Consider the following 19,208-nt stretch of genomic DNA (forward strand, 5'->3'; position numbering starts at 1 on the left):
GCTCAGATGTATGAGTACACTGTCATATCATACTACCAACAACTTAACGACCAGCACATCAAGCAAGATACTAAACATGGCAATCCTCGAAGAGCTCCCTCAATCCCCAAGCCCAACTCAGCCCTCAACCCGTCAACGCAAGACCAAGAACAAAGCCAAAACCAAGGAAGAACCGACGATACCACTCAAGAAACCATCTACCCTCCCTTTCTCTACCTCCAAACCCCTCATAGACGTGGACCTACCTGACAATGCAGGAGTGTATACGATAAATCCAGGGGAAATTATTTCGGAGGACCATATCACCCAATCTGAGCGTACCTCCCTAAAGAGACACGGAGAGAGAAAGGGAGAGGGGGGAGAGGGGGAGGGAGAGGGAGAAGAGGAAGAGGACGACGAGATTTTCAATACCCTAATCGTAGCTGTACCATTCACCTTCCTCTATCTCCTATTGGATATTCTCGTGCATCTGCAGTATAATCATAGGCCTGGTACCGAACATCTAGTCAGGGGTTGCGTCGTGGCTTTACCTAGTGAGTGATCCTTCTCTCCCTTCTCATTTGGGTATTAGCTGAGGTATGTTGGATGTGAACCTGGATAGCTTTGTATATGATTATAATGTATAGTGAGTCCACCTCCTGGTCCGGGATACAAACTGAGTCATGTAATATTGATCTTCTACCTTTGACTTCCAGCCAACCGACATGCAAATCATTGGATAACCAACTCCTTCCTCATCTCCTCATCGATCATAGCTGGATGTAGGTTGATATGGCTAGTGAATAAAGCTTCATGGAGCGTCGTGACTGCTGAGGTGGGTCATATCATTCCATCATACTTTCTTCCCCTCATCGCCATCCTCAGAAATGTGTATCCAGACCACTTTACAGTTGCAAAAATGGTCTAGTCGCACGAGCTGATCGTTCTCCTGTTCGTACGCTTAGGCCCCTCCAGTGGGCACATTATGGATATTGACCATAGTCCAATTACCCCTCTCGAGAGCTGTCTTGGCGTTGTTAGCTGTCGGTGGATGGATCTGGTGGAAGGGGATGAAGTTGATGCCTTGATCCTTACCTAGAGATATGTACTGTACGACGGATGGACGAAATGGCACGTCTCCATGAATGCGAGATGCACTTCTCAGCACCCGATGAATCAGAGAAGCGACTGCAAATCAAAACGATTCCAAAATTCAGATGATCACATTACAACGTATTCATATCGTCATTTCGTCTCATCATACAACATGAAACTCGTAATCTACAAAATAAGCCGTACAACCATAGCTTATCTAGACTAAACATTCGCCAAAGATCCTTCCCTCTTGACCCCTCCCCCTCCTGGGGGGTTCGCCCCAGGTTTCCTCTGATACTTCCTCTTCTGTCCCGAGATCTTCCTAGGCTGCGGATTATCGGGATCCAAGACCCTATTCAACTTCCATCCCTTCTGCGGACCAGGTTTCCTCTTCTCGCCCTTCTCTTTCAATACCTTCGTTAAAGGTCTGCCCCTCTTCCTACCCCTCTCGTCTGTCCCATCACCCGCTCGCTTGTTATTCCCATTGAGCTGTTGATCATCATCCAATCCTAGGTAATCATTACCAACAGTCTCAACCAGGTCGTTCAAGTTGGGATTGGCAATTCTACGATGTTGTTTTAAGACTTCAGACATGTAGACCATGTGATCGAACCTTTCTAGATACTTTGAGTAGGTGGGGTGGGTGAGTCGATGTCGGATTATATCGAATGAAAGTGGGACTGTAAGGGGTTGGGAGGTGGAGTTACCGGTGGGACGTAACGGTGGAATTGGACGACACTTTAAATTACAACTCAAAGTCAGCTCAGTCCTTAGGTGCATGTCGATGGACTTGCGAGCCGACTCACCAAGTCTGCCAGGAACTCTACAACCATATCTTCCATGTAATCCACTGTATCGATATCAGGTTCAGGTACGTCACCAGCGCCATACATCAGACGAGCGACTAAGTACAATGAGTTGATCAGCATCTGTGTTATTGAATCGAACAACCCTTAACTCACTCTCGTTCCTCATAGACCCCCTCATACCTTCCTGCCTCCTACTTCTAGTCTCCGTGGCATTGGCAGCTGCAGAGGCGGTAGTCTTCGGTTCAGGAGCTTTCACTACTACCTCCTTCTCCTTCTCTTTCTCTTTATCTTTCGATGTGTCATCCTTCGATCCGTCCTTGTCCTTCGCTTCAGTCGATGAAGCATCCTTACTGGTAGAAGCGGGACCAGCAGAGAACACAGCTGCATCCCCATCTTCGCCCTGGGCAGCCGCGGCAGCAGCAGCAGCTTTTTCTTTGTCCGCTGCAATCTTCTTTCGACGAGCTTCAGCACGTTTCGCTTTCTCCTCCTCCGTCCTCGGTTTCTTAGGTTTGACAGGTTTCTCAGTAGGTGTAGCTGCATTGCTATCCTTGCCTTCATCTTTCTCCTTTTCTTTCTCCTTATCACCATCAGCTTTATCTTTATTGGCATCTTCTTTCTTCTCTTTCTTCTTTCTGGGCGCCTTCTTCTTCTTCTCTTTCTCTTCTGGCTTGGCCTCCTTCTTTTCTGCTACATCCTCTTTATCTTTCTTCTCCGAAGGCAATTTGGTATCCGCTTTGACCGGGGATGGCAGTCGAGGTATACCTTCCGGTGGAGGCGTGAAAGTCTGAGTGAGAGGGACGGTAGCAGTGTTGGTGAGCTGAGGCGAAGAGATTGCAGCTGGATTGATATTAGAGTTGAGATTTGAGTTTGAGATGGTATTCTGAGCGATCTTAGCTGCATTTAGCAGTGCAGGGTTGAACGCAGGATTCTGGCTGATCGGCCTGGGAGGAGCAGGCAATTGAGGGGCGATGGTTGAAGGAGTAATAGCTTGGTGACCTAACGGTAGAGCGGGGGCTTGGGGATTTGTCTGGTTCTGCAATTGAGATGGCGTTATTGACTGATTCTGATTCGAACTCTGCAAGAACTGCTGTAAGGCATTCTGCTGTTGTTGAGCTTGTAACCGTTGTTGCAAAACTTGTTGCATAGCCTGCAAAGTTGGCCGGGGTTGAGCTTGACCAAGATTTGGTGATTGGCCTGAAGCCTGCGCTTGTAATCTGGCTTGAGCCTGAGCCTGCTGAACAGCTAACAATGCCTGTTGCCGCTGATGGAAGTCGGTCAGAGTAGCCAATTGAGTAGAGTTGAACTGGTGAGGTCGATTAGGTGTAGGCGAAGCAGTAGGAGAATTGAAATTCTGCAGAGCTGTTGGGCGAATACTCCCCATCATAGGTGAAGGAGTGTTCATATTGGGATTGGGTGAACCAGTAGCATTCCCATTAGGGTTGTTCATGTTAGGTCGAGCTTGACCAAAGAACGCCTGCTGATTGAAGTTGTTCGGGAATTGTGACATCTTGAGCTATCGGATAACCCGGGAAATGACTCTGGTGTAACAGTAATATCTGAAGTCAACATATGCATACGAAAAAGTGTAGAAGCATAGAGACTAGCAGACGAAGTAAGAGGATCATAGTAGCGTTATAAGCTTGCTTTGACCTCTCTTCCCAACTCTCAACAACGTACACTTTGATCATAATTGATCCTCACAAAACGTGAAAAACCAATCATCACAAAGCCTAATTACGAGTCATCACAATGTGAATATCACCTCGTCATCGCGCGCATGAACATCAACCCAAATCCCATCTTTCCCCTCGAGAAGAAGGTAATCGAAAAGAAATGGATTGAAATTCAGAGACGGGCTAGAGATGAAGATTGCGATGAGTACGTGTGAGAAGGAGGGAATCGAGGAAAGTCAGAGAATGGATTGAGCTAAAGTTGAATCATTTCAAGGGCGGAGGAAAGATACAGTAAGGAAGAACAAGACTACAAACAAATGAGAAGCCACACTTACGTCCTCAAACCTTGGGTTATAGGATATCTGAGGACGAGACAAGTAAACCTGATAAGCCAACAACGAGTCAGCTCGAGTCATTTCCATCGTTAAGATCGTTATCAGGAAGATCAAGATAAGGTATCAGATAATGTTTTTTGGTATGTTTGGTTTATCGCTCACGAACACTCGGTAGCAGAACTGAATAATTTGTTACATCATTGTGATGAGGGAAGAGGAGGGGTAGACACGGACAAAATTTGATAGACGAAAAGATAGGATACTCACTGTATTGACTTTGCAGAAGATCAATGAAGAACTCTGCTTGTCTTTGCGATATTTTAACGGGATGGTATCATGTTGATTTGATGAGGAGAAGAAGAAGAAGGATCAAGATGGTGATCGCTAGTGAAATGGGTTTTATAGCATAAAGCTTTGAGCGGTTTGGCATTGTTGACTACCGGTGATATAACCCCGGTATATCACCGGGAATGGCACGTCGACACGTTATTTATGTTTGCCACCCAACTTGACCTTTCAAGCGTAAATAGATAACTGAAATCCAAGTGTTGTTCCTTGTGTGTTACATATCCCCGTTACTCCAGCTTTTCACTTACCCCAATCATTCGCACTCGATATTGCAGTATACTACAATGGGTGCCGACGGAGGATCAATTCCCGATAGAAGGGATCTAGTGAGGACAAAAGCTCAAGCAGGTCAAACGGACAAATCGTTATTGAGGGAGTTGTACGTCCTCTGCGCTTTGAGTAAGGTAGGTAAACCGTTTTGTCTCCTGCCTGTACGGGTAGGTGAATAGGAGCAATGTGCTGATCATCATCATTTGACCAGAAACCGCTCAGTAAACCTGTTGTACTTGATCCTTTGGGTAAATTGTACAACAAAGATTCTATCTTAGAATACTTCCTTGATAAAACAAAGTATGGGGATGGTGAGCAGATCTGCGGGCATCTGAAAGGTGTCAAGGTGAGTATCGTCATATCCTCCAGCTATGTTGTCCTGATAGGCCAAACAGGCCAGATTGTAGCTGATGGCTTGTTCTTATTTGACCTGTAGGACCTTCTCACCCTCAATCTCACGTCCAACCCAGATTACTCCCCATCAACAGCAACAGCCGACACTCAATATACCAAAACACCCTTCATCTGTCCTCTCTCTCTCAGAGAGATGTCCGGTGTGATTCCATTCATCGCCATCAAATCATGCGGATGTGTATTCTCAGACGCAGCGCTGAGAGGCATAATACCGACACTCACCAAAGGGATCACTACCAACACCTCCGCACAGGATATGACACCGGAACAGGCCAAACCCGCTGTACCATCTGACGACAAGAAGGGGTTGGTGGGATGTCCAAATTGTGGGAAAGAATTTGATCCAACTTCACCTACTGCCATCATACCGATAAACCCACCTAAGGAAGTCCAAGATGTATTATTAGAGAATCTTCTGTTAGCCAGAGCTTCAGCTAAATCATCCAAGAAACGTAAGAACGCCGAGAAAACTACGAACGGTAATGGTAATGGTGTACTGGAAGTAGCGGAACCAGTCAAGAAAGCTATCAAGATCAATGGTGCTTCCAATGGATCGTCGCCTGTACCTCGCATAAACTCGCCATCAATCAGTGGAAGTGCCAGGTCGGTTCAAGATAAATTGGCGGAACAGGAGCAGAAGCGATTGAAAGCTCAGGAGAATATGAGCGAAGCTGTGAAATCGATGTTCAAACCTAAGGATGGTGGGGCCAAGAAGAGCGGGGCGGATGATTTCTTTGGGAGGACGTTTACGAGGGTGAGCTGATTATATCCCTTGGTACAAAGGATCGTTAAGCTGACAATTCGGTTGTATCTTAGTACGCGTAAGGATCTTGGTTGTGGTAGACGGTGAGAACGTAGGTCGAGGAGTGTCTGTGGGTTGTTTGTGAGCATACACTTGTATAATCTGAATCTGTTGTATAGTCATATCGTTATATGCATGAATTAAAACATCACAATACAATGAGAGTGGTTGACTCAGCTTTCGATTGACTGTATACTACGTAGAATGACGCACAGACACAATCAGTCGATTGAATTCACTTTTGCTCTTCTCTTGATTTAGATGATACAACTCCTTCTCTCGTCTTACTCTTCTCACTCTCTCATATCCTCATCTTCACCTCGCCTTACTACATCCCACGGGACAGACCAGCTAGATCCCACCGCACCCCTTGGGTCTTGTCCCTTCCAGCGAACACTCAAAGCGATGCCACCATCCTCCCCAACCCCCTTCCGCCATTCCACCTCCCTAATCCCATCTTCGCCTCTCAGCTCAACCTCGGACCAATTCCGCAGGAAACAACATCTTCGTTCATCATCCGGAGACACCGTTATCAAGGGATTATCAAACTGGAGAAGACAGGCTAAATCTGCTTCACAATCCATCTCTGTTCCTCAATCCAGTCAGACCAATCATGACCACAGGAATACTTCATCCAAGAAGAGAAGTTCGAAAGGGTCAGGTTTGGGTATGGGTATGAAGGGTACTCCTGGGAAGATCGTCAATAGACGGAGCAGTAAAGCTGTGGGTGCACATCCTAGTCCGACCTAATTCTTGGCGTCTAGATATGGTGAGAGGTTGGCCGCACAAAAGCTGATGTCAGCTTTTCATAGAGTATCGGACCAACCTCGACACCCATCACTCGCACTCGAGCACGAGATCTCGATTCAACCTCAACATCAACTGACACTGCTAGGTCATCCACATGGTCACTCCATCTCTCAGAGGCAGAGGCCGAAGAAATGACTTCGCCAAGCATCTGTGATCCGAGAACATCCCCTATTCACCCTTTAGCGGACCGAGCGACCAAACACCGTGTAATCGGTACTCCTTCGACTCATACTCTTGAAAATGACTCCGAACCTCCATCATCCGGGCACACAACTCGAACGATCAGGCAAGATGACATGATACCAGCACACCAAGACCTCATCGTACCGCTCAACGACCTCACTTCTTCTCAAGATCAAGACGATGATACCGACGATGCTACCCCTAAATCCGCCCAAAAAGCTGTGTCTACCTCTGCAGAGAGTTCTAGACCAGCATCATCCACCAAGTCTGCTTCAAGATCAACACTCCGAGCCAAAGATTCCAATGACATGGGATGGGATTTCACCATTCCCCTGAACGATCTCTCTGACCCCTCATCTCACTCTAAGCGAAAACGAATGCCCAGATCGTCGAGCGGATCAAGTAAGATCAAAGAGCGGAGGTCGACGCCGAGGAAGATGAAGGGGATGGACGATACTCCCTCTGCGTCTGATACTTCGACTAGCCGGGGGATATCATCGGAAGATAAACCTGGGAGGAGCAACACCGTTCTTGCGAATGAAGATGCGAACGATGTATCAGTAGAAACTGTTCGAGCTGCCCAGCATTCATCTCCACATGATCAAAGAGGGGCTGTAGATGATCAAGAAGCATTCCTCGACATGGAAGACCAAAACAATATTCCCGATAACTTTGATGCTGCGGAGATCGACATTGACCGTGGAAGCTTACCTCAACGGTTGGGTTCAGCAGCGAGCTTTTCTGATAATGCGGATGATTTAGTTGTCACTCTGCATACCCCGCAAAAATCCCGGACCGTGACACCTCAATCCACCTCCAGTGGAAGTACATCGACCAGTGTAGATGTAGATAAAGATCCCTTTGGATTCGAGTTGATGCAAGATTTAGTGAGAAGTGAGTATGCTGAATGAACCACAACGGTAGCATTAATGTGAGTAAGCTGAATATTGACTTGGAATAGACAAGGTACCTCAACCATACCATCCATCCTCCCCATTCAGCACACCCAGAGAGCTTCGTCCACCTTCTCCCATCTCATTCTCCTCGACCGTTTCTTCCCTTATTCTCAGTGGCACTCCCAGTCCCAGTCTCAGTCCTGAGGTTGAAAAGAGAAGGCCACAAAGTTCGATCAAAGGGAGATGGAGAGGTGCGGAGGTGATGAGGCGTATTGAGAATCGAGAGATGCCCCCTTCAGAGGAGGAGGATACTGATCCGGAGATGGATGGTGGTCAAGTGAAGAAGAGGAGAAGATCTGGAATAAGGGAAATATCAATTACGCCTGAACTAACTGAGGTACGTCCAACCACTTTCATCAGATCGAGTTGGAGCTGATAAGATATCGCATCATAGGAAGCAAAAGAAGCTCAGCAAGCTCGTATAGCGCATTATATCGATCTAGCAGAGAACTATAATCTACATGTCGAATACGTACTTTGGTAATTCATTGTAATGTCTGTCGGAATCAGCTCTCATTCCGACGGTGAACATACAGTCACCGCGGTGATCATTCCGTCGGCCGATTTTGTGGATTTTATCGGCCGACGTCGGATTACACCGATGATGTTATGTTATATTTTTGGAGTGAGATGTGATTTTGACGATATTCGTTTGGATGGCGTTGACTCGAGATGAGATTGTGTTGAATGAGATGCATTATGCTATGTTCGATCATTGCTTTCACCATTCATATCATTCTGCTATACTAGCCCCTGTGTATAATCAGACATCAACGAGAAATCGCTTATTCCACTCATAATTTACAGCAAGATTAACCTGCGCATCGAGTCATGATAATATAGCAGTGATCACACGACCAAGCACAATGAACAACAACAAAGTGACGTCTGGTCCATCTCGGTTACCGCAAACGCCGCTGGAAAGATCTGGATCTAGAATTTCGAATGCATTGAGCAGAATACAGTCGACCGAGGCATACCCACCGCAAGATCGGGATATAAGTACGATAGAGGGTGGTGTAGATACGAGTCGGAGTGAGAAGATAGAGCAGGATGAGAAGGATGTCGGTGATTCGCAGAACAAAGATAAGGGCAAAGGAAAAGCGTTGAATGTGGATATAGAGCATGTACCTGTAGAAGATGATCCGAGGGATTGGTCGAATGGGAAGAAATGGTTTGCTCTTCTTGTGGTCACTGCTGGATTGGTGAGTTGAAAGACCCATATCGTCTCACATCATATCGTCTCGGAGGAGGGGAGGAAGGAAGGGATTGTTGGCTGAGATGAAACGATGTGATAGCTCGGTCCAGTGATGGCTGCTAGTATATACAACCCTGTGATTAATGAGTTGTCGGAGGAATTGCATGCTTCTGAGGCTGAGACGGGGCTAAGTTTGAGTATGTACATCTTGTGAGTGTCTCTTTTCATCTTCATCATGTGTCAGGATTGGATGCGTAGGCATGCAGAATGTCTGTTAGTGCTTGTTGGCTGATTGAGCGGGCTCGGACTTGTAGGTTCCAAGGTTGGACACCTGTCGTATGGGCTATGATATCTGAGGTATGTCGTGGATCAACTGCTGCGATACGACATCTTGTATGAAGCTGATGGATGTGATGATATGATAGGTTACAGGTCGTAAAGTAGGTCTCGTATTTGTTATCGATCTACTCTCAGCCCTTGCTGACTTCAAATTCTGCAATGTAGCCTGTGTACTTGACATCTTTCGCTGTAAGTTGCCAATACCAACACCATTGTTAAACTACATACTTTTGACACGGCTAATTACCGATACCTGATATCTCATATCCTATAGATCTACATCGTAGCGCTCATAGTAGCTTCCCGAGCCAACTCAATGGGTCTCTTAATAGCAATGAGAGCTCTACAAGCTGTTGGTTCAGGTGCCGTTACTGCTCTCGGAGCAGGTAGTTTGGCAGATATGTACGAGATGCATGAGAGGGGTACGAAGGTGGGTCTTACCTTCCCTTCCTCCTCCTCTGGGTACACTTACCCTTCCCATCAAAGAAATGTACTGTGCTCCGTGGAGATGCGGAGCTCGAGCTAATTGTTGTTTTGTGACTTGCCTCCGCCTCATAGATGGGCGTGTACTACGGTCTCCCCATGCTTGGTCCAGGTGTCGCACCCCTCTTGGGAGGAGCTTTGGGTCAAGCATTCGGATGGAGAAGTGTTTTTTACTTTTTGGCGGCGTATGCGGGAGTCATGATGGTTGCTTTTGTGTTCTTCCCTGATTCGTGGAGGAGGGAGGTGAGTTGGTCTTATACTCGATCACTGGAAATTCTACAAGAATGAGAGTGACATATCTCGATGAAAAAGGATTCGAAATCTTCTCACAGAAGTAAGCATGCTGATGGCCCGTGTAATTTTTACAGCGATCAAGAGTATATCAAAAAGCCCTCTCAAACGCGACCAAACGAGCCGAACACCAACTCGCGAAAAAACAACTTCGTAGAGAAAAACGTGAAAGGAAACTAGCCAAACCTTCCGCCCAACTTGAAGATATCCCTGATATATCCACACCAGTCGAATCTAGACGACCAAGTCAGGAACAAATCCCTACTTCTACTTCTGCGCTACCAAGCAACCTAGAGGTGGATGTGGAGAAACGACCTGGTTTCACCCATCCTGGGGAGATTGCCGTCAAAACCAAAAGTCAAAGCAGGAGGAATTGGTATGGTCGAAGGATCATTGTGGACGAGCAGGATGAGCAGGTTAAACTTAGTTTTAGGGATTTGAACCCTTTACCTACGATGTTTAGCGTGGTCAGGAAACCTGCTAATTCGGTTTTGTTGACTGCTTCTGGTGAGTGATGTTCTCCTAAAATAGGTATGGATTGAGGGCATATCATGAATGAGAGCCGGTTCATGCGGGAAGCATGGCTGGGAGTTTATCTAAGATATATCGCATGACATGTCCAGGTACTGACTATGGATCTCACCTATAGGTATCCTATTCGCCGCTCAATATACCATCGTATATACCGCGTCTATCACCCTGGGAGACGCCCCGTACAATTACGATTCGCTCAAAATTGGTTTGGTCCTCTTGGCATTTGGTATAGGAAATATCATGGCTAGTATATTGGGAGGGAGGTATAGTGATATGGTATTGAGGAGGCTGAAGAAAAAGAATGGGGGAGTGATGGTTGCTGAGGTGGGTTGACTCGCTTGATGGACGACGTCTCATGATATCCGAAGAAACACATGTGAATGACGACAGGGAGATGACCTTACAGGATGCTGATAAGCTACATGGTTGTTGTGACAGATGCGTCTCAAAGCTACTTTCGTGGCTATGCCGTTCTTGGTGCTTGGTGTATTAGCTTATGCGTGGATAGCGGAGGAGAAAGTGCATATTGCCGCTATTGTGATTAGTCTGGTGATATCTGGATTTGCGTTGTTGTGAGTCATCAAACCTTTCCTCCCCAAAATACCCATGACGATACCAGACAATCTATCAGGGGAAAGAAGCTAATATTGATTATTCGATTACTTACAGATGGATCTACTCCTCAACCCTCGCATACCTCGTCGACGCCAACCCGGGAATATCCTCTTCCGCCGTCTCCCTCAACTCCCTCTTCCGAGGAGTGATGGCAGCTGTGATGTCCCAGATAGCCACGCCTATACGGAATGGTATAGGTGATGGGGGGTTGTACACCTTATTTGCGGGGTTACTGGCGTTGAGTTGCGGAGGGTTGATATTGCTTGCTTGTGAGTATTTCTTTCTTACAATGGCATTGGCTGGAGTCGTGTGATAAGTATAGCTGGCTGATATGACTTTTGATGTGACACTAGACAAGGGCGAGAAGTGGAGAGAGCCTGGACATAAGTTCTCTTGGGGTCGGAAGAAGCAGAAGGAGGTGGTGGACAAATAGCATCGCAACTGGACTGTTATATTCGGACATCCATCATATTATTCATATCTTTGCCAATACATGTATGTACCGTACCAGATAGGGAGTTGAACAGACATACCGGTATGCTTTTGTGTAGTATCACTCCGGACGCGTCGAATCCTCAACGAGTAACAGTAATTCTCAAACGTCATTATCTCAGGGATCATACTTAGTAGTCGAAAGCGGGAAACGAGGAATGTTACAGACTGCATACTGCCACTTTCGGTAACTCACTAACCCACCAACATCACAACATCATATTATCAGCTCGTCAACAACAAGTACGAGCACCACAATCGCTGCAGGTATCAAACTCATATAATATCTCTCTTATTACTTTATCATTAAAGTCGAACCTCAATCTCACTCTCATACAAAGGCTCAATTCGTGTACCATGCTCAATCTCGTCAGACCTGCCCTTATGGGTACTGCCCTGCCCCACGCGTCCTCCCGGATTGCTATCAGGAACTTTAGTGGATCGATGGTTGTGCTTAAGAAGAAGGTTATTGGTGAGTCATTCCATTTCGCACTCCCTTCCAAGGGTCACGTCTCCTCTGAGTGGTCTGTAGTTCAGCGGAACGCAATCGGAGATTGATTGCTGGCTGCTGAGGCTGGCGGCCAATCAATCATTGCAAGAAGACAGATACGCAGTACAGTCGCGTGATCCATCCAGTTCCCTACTCATGTTACCTCCCTCCCACCGAGACTGAGCTCGAGCCCGAGAATGAGCACGAGCTGAACTATATGCTAATTCCTTTTCCTATGAATCAGACCCAACTCTCCCTGTCCCCCCTAAAGGTCCTCCCTCAGCCTACACCCTCTTCTTCAAACAATACGTCCTCGACCCCTCTAACCACCTCCAGAACTCAGACGGTAAGCTAGATATGAAGCAGGTAGCCACAGCAGCCGGACAAGCATGGACCAACCTCCCCCAATCATCAAAAACACCATTCGACACTGAGGCTGCCTCACTCCGTAAATCCTATGAAAGCGAGTACAAGCGATTCTGGGACTCTACCACCCCGGAGACTCGCGCGGAGATCGAGCAAGTTACGGGCAAGAAAATTAAGGTCCCAGGTGGGAAGAAGGCTTATCAGAAGACTATTTCTGAACGATCAGGTAACCCCGGAAAACCTTTGACTCCCTATTTGGCGTTTGCGAAGGAATTGAGGGATAGCAATAAACTCAATATTCCGGGGGATTTGAGCGCGAGGGAACAGTTTTTGTACGCTGCGAAGGAGGCGGGGAGGCTTTGGAAGGAGCTGGGTGAGGAGGCTCAGCAGGTGAGTCGTTACGGTACATTGGTTGGACTGCATTGTTGGGGATCTTGTTATGCCATGTTTGGACGTTGGAGACGTTGGACTATCGACGTAGATTGTGTATTCTTGGTGAACACGTCGCTGATTTACTTTCCGTTTCACCTCACAGACCTACAAAGATACCTACGCGTCCGCCAAAGCTAAATGGGAAGAATGGAAACTCACCCAAAAGGATCTCTAAGCGGTTGGGTTTGGTTTAAACCATCTTGGGATGATGCGTTACGTGGGATCTGATTTTGGTATTGGTATTGGTTTCGTTGGGTGGAAGGAACAGATACAGATGACGGAGTTGATGTTGATGTTGAAGTTGAAATTCTTGAGAAGGTGTATTTTTGGCTTATACCTTCGTCCGCTCTGCGAGTGTTTGATATTTCAATCTCAAATGAACTTTTCGTTTTCCCATCGATTATGGTATATATATATATAGGTTATCCTGGATAACAAGCAGCGTGTCGATGGATGAAATACAATACCACTCTTAGTGATTCTTGTTTCCTGGTTCTCGGACGGATAGCGATCCAAGTAGCACCTAATCACATGGGTCTTGGGTCTGAGGCTTGATTTGCGTGATAGACAGGTTATGGTATTTGGCACAGGAAGAGGTAAACAGAAGTCGGTCCTGCTCTGCAAGCTCAAAGTCCTTCTCGCCTGAGCATACTCACTCTGCGTACTCGCATGATCGTTAAGATGCATATAGCAAGAAACCAGGTAACCAGGAAAAGAAGTACCTTCAGTATGTGTATTCTTCGAAAATGGTTCTTGGCTGGACTGATCATAACGGCAGCTATGTTCCTGATGATCAACGTAAGGTGCAAGGTGGAAAAATCAGATTGGGATGGTATAGTTCTGGTCGTTCTTCGTTCTGTGCAGCAATGGAGGATGCGTGACTTTGGACAGTCAAGTAATCTGGAGATGGAAATCTGTCAATTGGCCAAATCATTCGTTCCGCACCTGACTCTGAAGCAATCCCTATACCGGCACTAGACTATTTGTGTGGTAGTGAGTTGCGAATGTTCCGAAACTATTTGATTGTTGCATCACAAATCCCTTTTCCTCTAACCTAACTACAGAATCAAAGTTCTTCTATTGTTCAGATGGAAAGGAGTGAGGGAGGGAGATACGTTTAGTGGTGGCCACCACCGTGGAGGAGGGCCTCGTCACCTTGGAAGTTGAGGGTGTAGACTGTGTCGTACATGATATTAGCGATCTAAATCTAGGGAGATGGAGTAGTACACAAGGATCGAGGAAAAGTTCCAACGCTTGAACCCATTTGACCTTTCATGACCCGAGTATGAGTTTGAAGCAGAAATCATAACCCACCTGATCCACATTCGGGGCATCTGTGGTTCTTGAGTTCGGTGTTCACGTTGAGCCAGATGGTATCGTGGGAATCGGCGGGGTAACCGGTACAACCAACTTGTCTTTCTGGGTACTGTAGATGAGCAGTAGAGTTAGCATTTCTTCGAACGTTTCTCGGTGAATCCATTACATCCATCTTATCCATTATACATATATTGATTTTCTTTCATTCCCTTCTCCGTGATATGGCACGTTCTATGAGGAGCAATGCACTTACCAAAGAGTATACGGGGATAGGCTCATCAACGGTACCTAATCTGGTGATTTCGAGGGGTTGCATGTCGAAGACGTCGACACCCTCGAGTTTACCGAGGAGCTCGAATCGCTCAATACCGGTAGATTGGGCTTCGCTGTGGGTTCAATGATGGTGGTGGTAACGAGGAGGACGTTGTTGAAGAGTAGTTGATGGAGTGAGTTGAAAGGGAAGATATAGATAACATGGCAGAGTCAGCCCCTGTTCACTTTCTCACGCATTCATCAAACGACATGAATATTCCTTCCCATAATCCCCACCGTTTCCGACTCTACCTCCTGACTTGAGATGATACCTCCTCATTTCTGCTGGCGCAGAAAGTTGACACTCACTCAGTAGGAACCTCACCAGCCTTGGCACCAGGACCAAGCATTTGAGGGGGACCACCGTGACCTGCCCATCTGTTTGCTGAGACTGAGAAAGCTCGGAGGGGTTGTTGAGCGACGAAAGGTCGTCTGAGAGCTGGTGAGAAAGCCTTGAATGATCTGAGGACGGAAGCCATTTTGAATGAGATGAGTGGGGAGTAGATACAGAGATAGAGATAAGAATAAGACTAATAACAAGTGAGATGTTAACACCACTTCGAGTGAACTCCAACAACAAGCAGTCGAGCAACAAAACTACGAACCAAGCCTAAGCATAGAATGGTAGCGTGGTTTTTACGCAAATGAGAAGTCGAGAATTATCACCTCCCCCGGGTTCAACCGAATGCCACCATACAACCATACCTATCGGAGTTATGTGATGTGGCACTTTCAAAGGGATGCAGGATACACCGTGCGTGACTTTGTGTGGTTATTGACCTGTGTACGCGTCATGTGCAAGAAAGAGACATTACAAAAGTCTAATTTACTGTAATCACCATCAGCAGTCGACATACATGAGATGATCAACCCAACATCATAGACCATCTCATCACTACTCTTCAGCAGCTAAGCAACTCAGCAATAGCTTCATGGTAAGCCTTAACTGGATATATCACCCAACAAACCACCACCATCAATGAGAGTAAACCCCTTCGCTCAACATCGCCCTCAATAGGACATCGTGAGTCCATCATCACCATCGACACCCTCAAAGCAATTAAGGTTGATCAGTCTACAACCCCCACCAGATGTCCCGCCCCATCAACGCCTACGCCCCCGACCCGAACGGATGGATAGATACCGCCCCCTCATCCTCCCGTCGACCAACCCAAAGACCACTCGTATCATTCAATCATGGGATCGCTACACCATTGAGCTCGGGGTACAAACCCTCTTCAGGCAGAGGAGGACCCGGACCTGGACCGAAGACGAGCGAGAATATTCGGAAAAGGCTGAATGATAAAACTCCAATCACCAAAGATAGACAGGGGACTTTGAATAGGTATCTTCATACCCCTTTGACTGTATCGGATAAGAAGAGGGAGAGGGAGAGTAGGGTACCGTTGAGTGATAAAGATACGCCTTTGCATCCTCAGACGAGGGGAGGATTGATATTTGGCAATGGGAAGAAGCAAGATAAAGTTAAAGAGGCTAGTAGGTTGAAGGTCCGTGATGATTCCTGGGGTTCAGAGGAAGAGCAGGAAGAAACACTAGAGACGAGAGAAACTCGACGGAAAGATGAGAAAGAGAAACGGGATGTTTTGAATTGGGATCTACCACCGATTCGCCAGAAGCCTTCTGGCAAGAAGGATAACATAGAACCAAAGTACATGCATACGAAAACGAATGATCGACATCTTGAGAAATCTTCCCCCCGAAAGAGGAGATCCAAGATGACTGAAGAAGTCATACCACCATCTTTACCTCCTCCAGCGCAATCCACCCGTTCTCACGACATATCGCCGGCTTCCCCTTCTCAGCAGAATTATCCTCGTGATATGCAGAGAACGCCGATGGCTCAAATGACCAAGTCAGCCTACAAAGAATCATCTCCAGCTCAGTTTACCCGTTCTCGTCAAGTGTCAGCCTCACCTCGTCAAACTCGAAAATCGCCTTCCCTTCCACCTCTCACGCCATCGCTACCACCCGAATTCGAACCAGAAACTGAACCTACCCAACCTCGTGCATTCTCATTGTCGCCCGGTCCGTTTGACAGACTATCACAACACGAACGTACACCGCCTCATCACGAGGCTTCTTCGCCACCACTCCAAATCACACCTGTACCAGAGTGGGTACAATACAATCATAGGCAAATGAATCATCGGAACCAATCCCAACTTGACGCGATCCCGTCCCCTTGGGCTAAGAGGGACCGATCGGAACCTGGGCATGTAGCTCACGAAGCACCATGTAGTCCTCAAGCTGGAGATGGGAGACCGAATCAACAGACTAATAAGAGGAAACGGGATATCACGAAAGAAGAAGAGATTAACAGGAGAGTCTGGATGGCCGCTCATGAAAAACGACACAGGACCCCCTCTCCGGGCAGTAAAGGAAAGAGATTGGTCGATTTGTCCTCTTCTGATCCGCCTGAACCCACGCATGAAGATGACGAAAATCCGCTCAAATCTCCGCCGCATGAGACACCTTCGAAGAAGCTCAAGACTGGTGGAGCTCGAAACGAAGCAAGGAAAGCTCTAACGCCCATGAAACCCAATGCTCTGAGAGGTACCATCAGTTCCTCGAATATTGGCAGGAACCCCTCACAAAGATCGTCACTGCTTACTACACCTCGAAGAAGGGCTAAGAAAGGTCCAGCCCTGGTCTCACCATTACCTAGAACATCGGTTATGCAACGGAACGAAGAAAGGGAAAGGGAAAGATCCTTATCGCCTTCACCTGTTAAATCCACTTCGAAAGCCTTTCCTAGATTATCAGGTAAATCTCCTTCCCCTGAGCAATTCACAAATCGGATAGACGAGATGGAGGAAAGAGAACAATTGCATTCGAGGTTGAATAAGATGAATGATGGTCATAGAGGATCTGAACCACCCCTGACACCTCAGAAAGTCCAAGTCTCGCCGAAGAAATATCCTCATCATCAAATTACACCTCCCAAATCTCACAGACCAAAGATGTCAGAAAGGCAGGAAACGCTCTTCGTCCTTCCTGATCCGCCCATTCGACCTCACTTTCCCATGCCCACCCGAGGAGCGGATCATGGGTTGAGGGAATGGAAAGTTGCGGAGATGCAGCCTGAGACATTGTTAGATTGGGGACTGGAACCTGAAGATGGGGATCAGGATGAGAATGATATACCAGAACAAGCAGATGACAACTACCGCCGTCCTGAAGAAGGAAGAAATGAGAGTCAATCTCCTGAACCTCCCTTGTTCAGTCCTAATGCCTCGCCAGAGAAAGAGCGTAGACCAAGTCTGGGACATCGGTGGTCTAGTAAGAGTGTGAGTATGAGTCAGCTCCATGTTAGGCTGTTATCTGATATTCAAGCTGATCGTGTTGGTATATAGATCGAACCGACTACTCTTTCTCAGGATTTCCCGAGATTGATCCCTTCTTCCCCTGCTGCTGATGAGCAAGAATCACCAGCTCGGTCGTCGCCTAAGCAGTTGAGCAGTACTGAGAAGACTCCTCAGGCTGGCCCATGCCCATCTCAGGGAAAAGCAAAATGGGATCATCTGCAGCGCGGGATCCTGGCGACTACTCCGGTTCCAAATGCAAATGCAAATGCTTCTACACCTTCGCAAGTCAGGAAATCAACGCCCAAAGATTCGCAAAAGAACAAAAAGAGGAAGTCGAATTCAACCACCGACAGGAACGAGCAGAGCAAACTCGCCTCATTTGGGTTTTTCAATGATAAGTCGAATAGGAAGTTGAATAGGGAATTTGAGAAGCGATGGGAGGATGAGGAGGATTTGGATTTGGATATACCAGACGACGAAGTTGACAGCTCACCTCATGACCAAGAAGGCAAAGCGAAAAGAGGAGATAACGAAAGTAAAGGAAAGAAATTGGGTAAAGTCCCTGAAGCACCTTATCATCCTTCCCTCCGACCAGCTGGAATCAGGGAGATGGAACGAAGAGAAAGAGCTAGAATAGAACCACAATCTCCATCTACACCAAAGCGAAAGGACATCTTGTCGTCACCCGATCGTGGAGATGAGCGAGAAGCACCGCTGTTTGACGTGCATCATAGCTCGTCCCTTACGGGTAGTTCGTTGACTTCTTCATCTATGGGGAAGACTCCTGGATCTACTAGGGATTGGTGGGATGGTTTGGGCAAGAGAAGGGGGAGCGAGTTTGGTACGATGGAATAGTTGTCTTTGGTATGTAAGATATTGTCTGTCTTAGGATTTCGAAGGGAAGGGATCAGTCAATGTTGGAAAATTAGGTATGGGGAGTGTTTTGTAGGAATGCTTTGTATACATTATGTTGATACTTTACATTAATATCATTATCATTATCATACCTCTCATGGAGAGAGGCTTTCTGTAATTATATGTACTCGGATTGTTTGACACATAGTTTGAGAAGTCACGAAGCAATCATGCGTGATATTCTGGATGATCTACTGAATCTGAGATCCGTGATCTGATCAGCGAGGCGCCTATCCAACTCTAAGCGCTTGTACTGATCTAATTCAGATTCGATATTTCAGCTGACCACTCGACCTCCATGACAAGTCTCTGATAGACTTTAGATGCTCCTTCAATGTTGCTGCTGCACCGATCGGTCTTCTATCTGATGAGTCAGATGAGGAAATATGTTACACCTTTCACGGTAAAGCCGTCTTTCAACTAC

At 46.8% G+C, this 19,208-nt stretch overlaps 8 protein-coding genes across 8 annotated transcripts; 6 read left to right on the top strand and 2 right to left on the bottom strand.

Annotated features, from left to right (window-relative positions):
* Positions 1 to 76: 76 nt before the first annotated feature.
* Positions 77 to 1,067, top strand: I302_106157 (uncharacterized protein; the record flags this gene model as incomplete). Its single annotated transcript, XM_019191900.1, has 3 exons — positions 77 to 533; positions 696 to 814; positions 945 to 1,067. 3 exons carry the CDS (start codon positions 77 to 79, stop codon positions 1,065 to 1,067), a joined length of 699 nt encoding a protein of 232 aa, XP_019046530.1.
* A 229-nt stretch (positions 1,068 to 1,296) lies between these two features.
* On the bottom strand, positions 1,297 to 3,390 carry I302_106158 (uncharacterized protein; the record flags this gene model as incomplete). Its single annotated transcript, XM_019191901.1, has 3 exons — positions 1,297 to 1,812; positions 1,881 to 1,978; positions 2,037 to 3,390. The coding sequence occupies 3 exons, from the start codon at positions 3,388 to 3,390 to the stop codon at positions 1,297 to 1,299; spliced, it is 1,968 nt and encodes a 655-aa protein (XP_019046531.1).
* Positions 3,391 to 4,523: 1,133 nt separating this feature from the next.
* I302_106159 (uncharacterized protein) lies at positions 4,524 to 5,686 on the top strand (the record flags this gene model as incomplete). Its single annotated transcript, XM_019191902.1, has 3 exons — positions 4,524 to 4,643; positions 4,721 to 4,855; positions 4,946 to 5,686. 3 exons carry the CDS (start codon positions 4,524 to 4,526, stop codon positions 5,684 to 5,686), a joined length of 996 nt encoding a protein of 331 aa, XP_019046532.1.
* A 444-nt stretch (positions 5,687 to 6,130) lies between these two features.
* I302_106160 (uncharacterized protein) lies at positions 6,131 to 8,158 on the top strand (the record flags this gene model as incomplete). Its single annotated transcript, XM_019191903.1, has 4 exons — positions 6,131 to 6,448; positions 6,538 to 7,612; positions 7,680 to 8,011; positions 8,069 to 8,158. 4 exons carry the CDS (start codon positions 6,131 to 6,133, stop codon positions 8,156 to 8,158), a joined length of 1,815 nt encoding a protein of 604 aa, XP_019046533.1.
* A 382-nt stretch (positions 8,159 to 8,540) lies between these two features.
* I302_106161 (uncharacterized protein) lies at positions 8,541 to 11,567 on the top strand (the record flags this gene model as incomplete). Its single annotated transcript, XM_019191904.1, has 11 exons — positions 8,541 to 8,879; positions 8,973 to 9,082; positions 9,187 to 9,229; positions 9,377 to 9,400; positions 9,486 to 9,641; positions 9,770 to 9,937; positions 10,063 to 10,492; positions 10,635 to 10,843; positions 10,958 to 11,091; positions 11,189 to 11,403; positions 11,488 to 11,567. The coding sequence occupies 11 exons, from the start codon at positions 8,541 to 8,543 to the stop codon at positions 11,565 to 11,567; spliced, it is 1,908 nt and encodes a 635-aa protein (XP_019046534.1).
* A 416-nt stretch (positions 11,568 to 11,983) lies between these two features.
* Positions 11,984 to 13,089, top strand: I302_106162 (uncharacterized protein; the record flags this gene model as incomplete). Its single annotated transcript, XM_019191905.1, has 3 exons — positions 11,984 to 12,098; positions 12,361 to 12,872; positions 13,018 to 13,089. The coding sequence occupies 3 exons, from the start codon at positions 11,984 to 11,986 to the stop codon at positions 13,087 to 13,089; spliced, it is 699 nt and encodes a 232-aa protein (XP_019046535.1).
* A 942-nt stretch (positions 13,090 to 14,031) lies between these two features.
* On the bottom strand, positions 14,032 to 15,022 carry I302_106163 (uncharacterized protein; the record flags this gene model as incomplete). Its single annotated transcript, XM_019191906.1, has 4 exons — positions 14,032 to 14,090; positions 14,229 to 14,340; positions 14,485 to 14,617; positions 14,853 to 15,022. 4 exons carry the CDS (start codon positions 15,020 to 15,022, stop codon positions 14,032 to 14,034), a joined length of 474 nt encoding a protein of 157 aa, XP_019046536.1.
* Positions 15,023 to 15,634: 612 nt separating this feature from the next.
* I302_106164 (uncharacterized protein) lies at positions 15,635 to 18,724 on the top strand (the record flags this gene model as incomplete). Its single annotated transcript, XM_019191907.1, has 2 exons — positions 15,635 to 17,851; positions 17,918 to 18,724. The coding sequence occupies 2 exons, from the start codon at positions 15,635 to 15,637 to the stop codon at positions 18,722 to 18,724; spliced, it is 3,024 nt and encodes a 1,007-aa protein (XP_019046537.1).
* Positions 18,725 to 19,208: the final 484 nt, after the last annotated feature.

Source organism: Kwoniella bestiolae, chromosome 4 (genome assembly GCF_000512585.2).
Source record: "Kwoniella bestiolae CBS 10118 chromosome 4, complete sequence".
Classification (NCBI taxonomy): Eukaryota; Fungi; Basidiomycota; class Tremellomycetes; order Tremellales; family Cryptococcaceae; genus Kwoniella; species Kwoniella bestiolae.